This window comes from Amia ocellicauda, chromosome 8 (genome assembly GCF_036373705.1).
Source record: "Amia ocellicauda isolate fAmiCal2 chromosome 8, fAmiCal2.hap1, whole genome shotgun sequence".
Classification (NCBI taxonomy): Eukaryota; Metazoa; Chordata; class Actinopteri; order Amiiformes; family Amiidae; genus Amia; species Amia ocellicauda.
The window spans coordinates 29,430,566-29,442,076 of record NC_089857.1 but is presented as its reverse complement, the minus strand read 5'-3'; the positions used below and the strand labels follow the sequence as shown (position 1 = coordinate 29,442,076).

At 35.8% G+C, this 11,511-nt stretch overlaps 1 protein-coding gene across 1 annotated transcript in view; it reads left to right on the top strand.

The window, feature by feature from the left end:
• dcc (DCC netrin 1 receptor) overlaps nt 1–11,511 on the top strand; it is a 309,571-nt gene that overhangs the window by 149,624 nt on the left and 148,436 nt on the right. The window contains exon 5 of the mRNA XM_066710967.1: nt 1,027–1,163. Coding sequence (XP_066567064.1) covers nt 1,027–1,163 — 137 coding nt within the window. The remainder of the gene's footprint in view (nt 1–1,026; nt 1,164–11,511) is intronic.

Below are 11,511 nucleotides of genomic sequence, written 5' to 3'. Positions count from 1 at the left end.
AACCATCCAAGTAAGGATACAAGAAAGTTAAATAGTCAGAGAGGCAGGTGATATTAATTAATGGTTTTTCCTACACAAGTGTTGAAATTTTAGTCTTTTTATTCAATATCTAATGTGGTGTTCCCTGAGGAATCATGCTGCTAATGATGAGTAGTGAGCATTAGGCATCAGTAGACTGAAACATCACTGTTTATGTCTGTTGAACTTGTAAGGCACTGTAGGAGCAGTAACCCACAATGTAAGGAAATTACATGCCTTGTTCCCTGCATTGTTTCACCCAGCATGTATTCTAAGATGTTTGCATGCTTTACATTGTGCTTTTTAAAGTCCTGTGTGGACTGCAGATGGCCATCTTTCCCTTGTAAATGTTCATTGAGGGAGGATTGAGGTGGGACAGTCTTCAGGAAGTCTTTTAACACAAGCTGAGATTCAGATGAGTTAAAAAATGCAGCGAATAAAGTGCGAAATATCTTGACCATTTAGTGGGGTATGGCCCTACAGTGCTTTGTAACCATTTATCAGCTATCTTCCCACATATATTGAAGCATTGAAAGGATGTTTATTGAGTGTAATTATTGGATAGTGTCCCTTTAGTGATAATCCAGCTCATAATCACTGTGTTTTCTCCACATGTAATAGCCTTTAGAATGTGTTTTCATAGAATCATTGTCATTCAACAACTGTTTCCAGTGCCCCACACTTTGAATGAAATTGATAGCATTACTCTCAAACAGAATCAGTAGTACTCATGTGTAAGAAATCTAGAGTATCTTACATAGTAAAACCTGCCTGAAAAGTAACTTCATTTAAATTGCTAATGCAATGTGTGAATATATGTCATGTCGATGTAAATGTAGATTAATTACATTTAGAAACAAATTAATAAAAAAGTCTCCCCAGATTAGTACTTCCATGTATTAATTTTGTTTTTATTCTTCAGTAGAACATAGAGGTGTCTGAACATAGAATTTCTGTTTATCTTTATTAATATACATATATATATATATACATATCTACGTTGTTCAGGTCTAAGAAGTACTCTTTGCTTGGTGGCAGCAACTTGCTGATTAGAAGTGTCATAGATGACGACTCTGGCTCCTACACTTGCATAGCGTCTAACAGAAATGAGAACATCAGTGCTTCCTCTGATCTCTCTGTCCTCGGTAAGTCTATTATGCCATTTAATATGACTGTTTCTTTGTCTCTCTGTCACATTTGCTGAACTCTACTAATGCATGCATTTATGTGTTATATATATTTATTTTACTATATATATATATATATATATATATATATATATATATATATATATTACTTTTAACCCACGGTAGACATCATAGAAGCATCATAGGTGGCGAATATTAGGGAAAACTAAAGGTTGTATTTTATTCTGGGATCCTTTCCCTGGAAGAGCAGAGGTTTTATACCAGGCTTCTCCTTTAATTAGTCAAAATCAAGAACGTTATGATCAGCCCTACCTTTCAGTTATTTGGCTTTTTCTCACACCAAACATAGTGAGGAAACAAAAAATAAAAATAAACACATTAACTGTGATCTCTTCATCTCAGGCCTCTGTCTTAGATCAGGCTTCAGAAACCAAAAATTCTCCCTTCTCAAACCAGCCAACTCCCTTTATTAAAAAACATACTTGTTAAGTCCCGGTGGCAATCAGTCCATTCAAAAAGACAGTAATTGATTACATAGCCCCACATCAACAAGGTAACAGAAACCTTAGTTAATCAATCAAAACTGGAAAGAGGGTGATTGGTGGTTACCAAATCCTGAGCCACCAATCTATCAACACGAGATTATTGCAGCCTCATTTTATGTTATCCCTCATCCCTTGAGCCTTCCCCAAACTCAAAGGGCTCTTCTGTACTTTCTCTGAGGGGTGCCAGTGACATACTCTGTGAGCTCGCTCAAAGTGAAATATATATTTGTACAAATATATATGATCACCATCACCATAAGCCTATATCGATCCACTGCTGGATGAAGGCCTCCCCAAGATGTTTCCACTTGCTTTGATCTACAGCTTCTCTTTTCCATGTCAATAATCTATATCAAATGCTGTTTTCTCCTTTCACTACACCTTCAGCGAATTACATTTTTAATTGGGAGATTCTATTGCATAATCATATTTGTTTATTGACTTATTTAATGGCCTATATTTAAGTCATATTTCCCCCCTTGTTGAAATAGGTAGTCATACAGAAAGCAACAAAACTCATAAAATGATTACTGCATTAGGTTACTCTTTTTAGAAAGCTTACATATGTTTATACTGTAGGACAAACACAGTAGAAACCTATGGTGACTGCATGACATGTAGCCTGTACTATGAATACATTCACTAGCAATAATACCAGTTTACTGGGCAGATACCCCTTATCTAAAATCCTTTATTTTCTTCTTCTCAACTTAATCTTCAGTTCAAGAGCTGTAACTGACACTGACTGAGCAATGGTATTTAACAATATTTAACATTCACGAATGGGGCTTGATGAATCAGAGATGGGAATGAAGAATTTGTACTTGTTATGCAAAGAGGGATGTATTTCAAATACTGACTTTTTTCAGCAGTTCCATGTCAAGGATTTAAAAAATGTTGTGCCAGAACAAATGTGGCACGAAAACTGTCTTTTTGCAGAAGTTATTACAGATACCTCATTAAAAAATACTTGGGCATCCATATGGAAGGGAAATATATAATAAATTATCCTGAATGTTTATTGTAGTGATATATTGCAGTATTTAAAAGGGGCAGAAAAATATACTGAAACACATTTGTAAGTATCATAAAGTACATCAATTTATATTTAAATATATATCAGACAGTCAATGGCATATATTGCACATGTTAATATATGCCAGTGTGTGCCTGGAATATATTATATATGTAATATATTTACTTTTTTATGGGATTCTATATGTGTATGTAGCCTAATGTGTAGCCTAATGTCCCAATGTCTTCAAATGTCCAGCATCTTGTTCTCTTATTTAGTTTAATTTGGTTTTTCAGTCAGATTTTGTTTTTCTTTCTTTACACTGAATTACCAGTTAAGGCTGTTTTTATGTTTTGTAGTTAAATAATAAATGTTTTGTCCCCCAGTACAATTAAAGATAGTCGGATTGTAAAACACAGGGTGTTACAATTATTTAAAGACAGCATCCTTGTTTATGTCTGATGTTCAATTGGTATCACATTAGACTCAACACAACACTCACTATTTTTATAACTACTTACTTAAAATCTCTCCATGCTGACCTGTTTTGTGTTTGAATTAGAGACTGCCATATAGTTTTGTGGTAGTGTTAATATATCTCCTCCATTTAAAATGTTAAGCATGTTCAAGGACAAAAAAAAATACAAACATTATCTTCATGAGCTGTCCTAGAGTGCAGTTAAAAATAATGTGATGTTTAATGTTTGCTTTCTATATATACGTTCATGCAGGAAAATCCACTATTTTGTTATTTATTTTTGTGAGCAAATGATAAGTGCCCTGTGTCTGTGTATAATTTAAATCTTGTTCTTAAAATCTGGGTTGTCAAGTGATTATAAAATGACATGCTTCCCTAGTACTGTCCTAGGGTGTTTACACCTCTTGTGATTTGAAATATGTTTCAAAGCTATGTTTTTCTTTGATGTTCACAATTACAAGCAAAGAGGCATCAGTATTTAAACATATCAAATCCTAGAATGGAGCTGCCAAACTCAAACTAGGGTGTGTGTCCTAGATCAAACACAACTTTTTTGTCACGAAAGCAAAGTAGAAAAACAAGAAAAAATATGGGAATACAAGAATTAGGGACATGAAATGTAAATTGTCTGGAATAAATACTCCATTGCAAGTACATTTGTCTTCCTCCAGGCAAGCAGGGCTGCATTTCCAGGATTTTGGCCAAGCGATCTCGAGCAAAGTGATAGGCTAGACCGCCTCTCTCCCAGTGGAGTCTTGACAGGCAGGCACGCAGCCTCGCAGGACGATGCTGTGTGGTTGGCATATTTAACTGGTCCAGCAGGTACAGCGGGAGAAAAGCTGCTGTGTGGAGATAATTCTCCAATGGGAATTCCATCTGCAAACATGTCAGTTTTAAACCAGAATAAATTGGCATATATTGGCTACGTAAAGCTTGCCCTGGAGAGAGGAAGTCCTAGTGAATCATACATCTTGCTTTCTTCTGCAGGAGGAAGGAGAGGACACAAATAATAAGTCTGGAGACAAATACATGGAAATGGAGGTTTCACAATTCATATAGTCACATTTGATGCTACTTACTTCATACAGCATGTAATGAACAAGATATGTTAAGCAGAACCTTATGAGAGCTGGTTGTGTTATCCCTGGCTAATATTGACTTAGCTTCACTGTGCAACAATCTTAGTGAAAGCACAGTCCACGCTCATGGCTTGTTATGTTTGAATACTGATTTGTTTGCTGAAACAAAAATAGGTCCTTAATGAATCAGTAGGAAGTCAACTCTTTTGATGAAGCTTATGGTTTATGTGCCTGTGTGGTTGGACATGTTTATGTTCTATTTCTGATAAATTGTCAGTGAACTTTTAACTCATAGTATTGTGTATTTGTTTTTCATGCTAGATCTCATTTGAGAAATGATTGCAGAAGTCCTCATTGTGCATTAACAGATATAACTTCTATTATTTTCACTATGGAAACCTGTAATATGATATCATATTCCTCCTCTGAATGTATGCCCAGTGCTCAGTGCAGTGTATTTCCTGACACACCTGACTTGTGTGGCACCAGGGCATGAGCTTCACCTGACTGTGTGAAGAATGCAATGAGATGCAGAGCAAAACCATGTATCTACAGCCCGGCAAAAGACCCAACTCTTTTCACATAGTGGTGGTGCGTGTGTCTTGAATTATGGAGAATTGTTTGACTCGCACCTTTGAGAGTCACCAGCAGCTCCCATTACAAGATGTAATGGCCTGTTACCCACACATGTCTGTATTTTGAGTTGTATTATTACTCAATAGCATTCCATGACATGCAAGTAGGGTGGGCATTGGCGCAGCATTTATTAGAGAGACCCATGCACAGAGCATGCGTCTACAACATTCCTGTAGAGTAGAGGCCCTTGAAAGTGTGTACTCTTGCTAATTATGATACCAGCATGACCAATGAGGTTTATTATGTTACAGTCAAATATTTCCTAGAAATGTCAAAATTGAGTGATATAATCCAAAAAGATATGACATACATGTAGAAAGAAATTGTTAAAATGACAATGCTGTTCAGTATATATATTTCTTCAATTATCAGTTTAAGTGCAAAATTCCTCTTGCCTTTTCTCGTGGGTCCCCTTTGCTCATTCCCTGCCTCCACCAGCTTTTCCTCGTGAAGCTTCTTGATTGTGTTCCCTGTGTAAACGCTCTTTAGATCCTGTTTCCTTTCAATTCATTGTTCTCAATCTTGTTAGCTATGCACAGCAGGGGGATTCCAGTAAAGCATTTTATTTCAATTTATCCAATTAAAGTGTAGCCTAAGGACATTGGGAATTTACCATGGAAGCTACACTTAATACCTAATTTTTATAACAAGAAATCATATAGTACGGTGAAGCAGAAAGACAAGGATCTCTGTAAGTAGCACATAATACCCTGAGTTACACATTACCAGCTACTCTTCCTCAGTGTAGCACTTCATCGCCTGTTCTGTGGGCCTCACCATAGTTGGAAACATTCTTCCATTTATAAGAATCTCCTTATTGAAGTTATTGCAGTCTTGTATAGTAGCACTTCTAACATAGCATTTCCAATTCATTATACTGCAAGAAATGGATGAGATTCACTTCCTCATGGTATTCATGGTATGTTAAGATAAATGATTTTGGACTTACATGCATTCAGCCTGTGTTCTCATCATTATATATATATATATATATATATATATATATATATATATATATATATATACACTCACCTAAAGGATTATTAGGAACACCATACTAATACTGTGTTTGACCACCTTTCGCCTTCAGAACTGCCTTAATTCTGCGTGGCATTGATTCAAAAAGGTGCTGAAAGCATTCTTTAGAAATGTTGGCCCATATTGATAGGATAGCATCTTGCAGTTGATGGAGATTTGTGGGATGCACATCCAGGGCACGAAGCTCCCGTTCCACCACATCCCAAAGATGCTCTATTGGGTTGAGATCTGGTGACTGTGGGGGCCAGTTTAGTACAGTGAACTCATTGTCATGTTCAAGAAACCAATTTGAAATGATTCGACCTTTGTGACATGGTGCATTATCCTGCTGGAAGTAGCCATCAGAGGATGGGTACATGGTGGTCGTAAAGGGATGGACATGGTCAGAAACAATGCTCAGGTAGGCCGTGGCATTTAAATGATGCCCAATTGGCACTAAGGGGCCTAAAGTGTGCCAAGAAAACATCCCCCACACCATTACACCACCACCACCAGCCTGCACAGTGGTAACAAGGAATGATGGATCCATGTTCTCATTCTGTTTACGCCAAATTCTGACTGTACCATCTGAATGTCTCAACAGAAATCGAGACTCATCAGACCAGGCAACATTTTTCCAGTCTTCAACTGTCCAATTTTGGTGAGCTTGTGCAAATTGTAGCCTCTTTTTCCTATTTGTAGTGGAGATGAGTGGTACCCGGTGGGGTCTTCTGCTGTTGTAGCCCATCCGCCTTAAGGTTGTACGTGTTGTGGCTTCACAAATGCTTTGCTGCATACCTCGGTTGTAACGAGTGGTTATTTCAGTCAAAGTTGATCTTCTATCAGCTTGAATCAGTCGGCCCATTCTCCTCTGACCTCTAGCATCAACAAGGCATTTTCACCCACAGGACTGCCGCATACTGGATGTTTTTCCCTTTTCACACCATTCTTTGTAAACCCTAGAAATGGTTGTGCGTGAAAATCTCAGTAACTGAGCAGATTGTGAAATACTCAGACCGGCCTGTCTGGCACCAACAACCATGCCACGCTCAAAATTGCTTAAATCACCTTTCTTTCCCATTCAGACATTCAGTTTGGAGTTCAGGAGATTGTCTTGACCAGGATCACACCCCTAAATGCATTGAAGCAACTGCCATGTGATTGGTTGGTTAGATAATTGCATTAATGAGAAATTGAACAGGTGTTCCTAATAATCCTTTAGGTGAGTGTATATATATATATATATATATATATATATATATATATATATATATATATATGCAGGCAACCTAATTGGTTCCTGGAGAGCCGTTGTGAGTCAAGATGTCGTAAGCCGAGCCCTTATTTCCTATAGGCGCAATGTTATACCAAAAAATACCAAAAATAAATACGCAATCTAATTTAAACAGTTATATATGCATTTACAAACATAATCAAACATTTTATTATATATATGGTTTTATTATATACATGTAATATATTATATACATGGCTGTCAAACAATATATATATATTTTTAATTGGGAATAATCTGATATTTTCACAAATTAATCATGATTAATCATTTATTTAATCACATGTAAAATGAGATAACACATTTCTGATATATATGAGTGCAATTCTAGTAGAATGGGTGTACATGATTCCCAAGGAAATCTTTCAATCAAATATTTTTTTTAATAACAATTCTAAAAATGTAATACAGTATGTACTGAAAAATGTCCCCTGTAAATGCAGTTAGATCATCAGATTAATTTAACTAAACTGAAAAATCATATAAAGTTCAAAGAAAATCTGCATTGCATCTTATAGACTTTTAAAGGCATTTGCTCAATGTAGGAACTAAAACAATAGTACTGCAGGTCACCTATTTCTTCTCACTGAGCCAGTTACTTCATACTTTTAACCATGTGCTAATCTTAGTTTAAACTGTTATTTTTTGCTAGGAGGATATCATTGGCTCATATTTATGTTACTAATGACAAGGCACAATTACCAATGTGACAAGACATATTATGGATGGGTATGGACATTGCATAGATTATCAATGTGAATGTGCAAGCACATTATTTGTCACAAGCACCCAAAGGTTTTAATGGCTGACTGAATGTGTGAAATAATTTGTTTAAAATTAAAGTATAAAAGCTCTGATCTTGTAATGGTCAACCTGTACTGAGTCTAGGATGGTACAGTGAATATATTACCCACTAATGAGCCTTTTTTTTTCCTTACTGTAGACCTTTCTCTTGGAAATATGACATTGCCAATGACCCCAACACATAATTTCATTGATCTTTGACACTCAGTGAGCCAATAGTTGAACAAGTATTTTATCTGCCATCATCAGTTTCCCATATATACAAATGTGCGACGAGCTGTACTTCCAAGTTTGCCATTGATAGTTAAAAGCATGTATGATGTGATCAGTTTGTCTATTTATCTTTGTATCCATTTATCTTTTTGTAAGCAAATGGGCATGCAATTTTCAACTTTTTTTTTTTTTTTACCAATATACATAATGCATAAAATTATTTCCATGAACTTGCAGTTACACTGACATAGCCTATTATTGTGTCTGTCCAACAAAGCAGAAAATTGGACCGAATTCCACTTCTGTTACAAAACGCTACCCATACTAGTGGTTGCCTATTGTTGCCTGTACATCTTAAAGCTGGGATTTGTATTATTATTATTATTATTATTATTATTATTATAAAAGGCTTCATGGAAAATACATAATACAGAACTAATATTGCTCTTGTCACTTTAAACTTTAGGATTAAAGATACTTTAGGATTATCTTTTTACTTTATAAACATCAATATTTTATAGTATCTCTTCCCATTCTTTATTAATCATTTCCCCCAGCTATTCAAATGTTCATGTCTGCAATAAAGCAATCACAATCCTTCAATGCAGTATATAGGAGAATTCATGCTCCAGTATGAACTTAACAACAAACTCAAATTTAGGTAAAGCAAGGTAATGATTGTCTGTCTCTGGGACAGCGGGTTCCGGGTAATTGAGGTGGCAATGCGAATTCTGTAATTTGTGTAAATGGGGCCCATCACTCTTTCAGATTTCATTCCACCAGACATTGAAGTGGGAGTGATGGCTCCAAGTCCTACAGTCTGGAAAAACAAAGCTTTTTTAGATTTCCAAAGAATGTAGCCTGATATACCTCACAAAAAAATCTTAGTGGTCTATTTTCTTTTGTTTAATACCTTTCCATTGTCTCCACTTCTGTTGCTTGATTTTCCTCTGAACTCAGCAGTGGCTTTCTGACAGTAACATGAGGTACACTCCACTCAGAGGATCAGTGATAAAAACCTACAATTTATGATGTTCTACCAAACAACTGGTGCAGCAATAATTATTGATCCCTATGAAGATCAGTGTTATCTTTCTGTTGCAACCCACTATTGATACAAAAATAGATGTCCTGCACTGGGTGATGAATGATGAATCAAAATGAAAAAGCTTGCACACATTTCAGATTATGTTCACCTACATACACACACGCACACGCACACACACACGCACACACACACGCACACACACACACACACACACATATATATATATATATATATATATATATATATATATATATATATATTGTGTCCGCTAACAGGAACAAGATCATCCTTGTTTTTGTTTTGTTTTGTTGTTTATTCCATAGATTCTGACCTATTTTTGTATTGTTCAAATCTATGAACTGTAAGAAGGATTTGGGATGCTAAAAAAGTATTTTATCTGCAGGATTTAAAAAACTGAACAAAACCTTAGACTTAGAAATGAGAATGGGTTTTTACAATCATCATTATGAGTATTTTTAGCAACAAGATTCAAGATGCATATCACTCATGATATTGAGGCACAACTGCTCTATATCCAGGTGGGCTTTTGAAAATAACATATAGCCTACATTCAAATCAACTTCAAAAGTGCATGGAGAGCTATGGTGGACTTTCTGGACTAAGCTGGAGCATTGACGACTATGGAGGAAACAGTTGACTGCTTAATGCTAAATCATTGTGTAATATTTGTATACATTCTTATGAAATTCTTGCCAAAATGCATGTGTAACTGTATAACTCCAGCATTTTTTCAGTCACTGTTTCAGCAAACAAGAACCAGAGCCTACAAACTAGGTCCAGTCTGATCTATGAGCTACAGGAGACTTCCAGCTAATGTATATTTTTAGAACTAAAATGGGGATGTTGTGATTAAGTGATTGGAACCTCAGTCTTTCCCAAATTCTGGATATTCTGTACAATGGAAAAGGTTAGTTTGAGAGTCCTGTATGATTTAGTATATACATATACATTACTCTTCTATGTGTCAGAGATTTGTTTCAATTTATATAATGGTGAAATACATTTTGCAATATAGTCACATTGCAATTTTGATTCAGAAACTTGCTCATACAGAGACATAGACACTGCAGTTTTTCAGTGATATTAAATGGGGGGTTTGTAATGTATAACTTGTACAAGATTATTTTGCTTACTTTGGACTTTTTTCCACTAAGATTTTGCCAGCACCAAATGATAAAAATAGGCATTTCTTGACTGCCTTCCAAGCTAAAAAAACACTGATCAATTTTTAATTTCCAATTCAAAGCAACAAAATTACCTTCCACCCCGTTATGCAGTCCATAGGGAACGTCTCGGTGCAGGTTGCCAATAAATGGGTGGTTTCTTTTCTCGGACAAATTGCAAAACAATATGTGGAACTGTACCAGCATTATTTTTGACACAAGACTTGAGACTTTTGCCAAGTGTCATTACAAATAACTTGGCAATTTGAAATGGCAATAAAAAGAAAAATTAATAAGGAAAGTTAGACTCAAACAAATGTTTGATTTAATAAGCAATAATGGAATAAATCTGAAAGATACAAACAAAGTCTGCTGCTTAAATAAGTTAGAGAAATGTAGTTTCTTGGTTTGGTTTATCTGAATTCATTATACAGCTTTGTCCTCACTATTTGCTGAAAGTGTATGTAACTCATGGGTCTGTCTTCTGGAGGAGAAGTGTTGAGGCATGTCATTTTGATTGCATTGCTCAACTGTGAAATAATGGCAGTAGAACCATTGTGGTCTAAGGGTATATGTCATCAGCAATGGTTGATAACATGTTGCTGTGCTAGAGTCAAATGAAATATGGCAGCTATAGAAACATGCTGGGGAAAAAAGTTTTGAAGCCATCTGCTGACAAATTATTTCTTTATACCGTGCCCTCTCAAGTTGTCTTCCATCAAGCTAATGCTCTGTGCAATATATCACATGCTACCGATGGATGTGTGCAAACAAATTATTCAGATTTGTCCTCTCAGACTACTGAATTAAATCAACTGAATATCTGTAGGAAATGTGAGGTACAAGTTTTGGAAACGCAAGAGTTTTTGAAAGGCGGAGATACAGAACAAGATTTGCTTTGGGGTGAAAGTCTTCAGATTAGAAGTGCCACCTCCATTTATTCCTTCGGCATAGAATCAAATGCATTGATGGTGTCATAGCTTCATATTCTAGATTCAGGCACAATGAATATCGATGCAAATACACAAATAT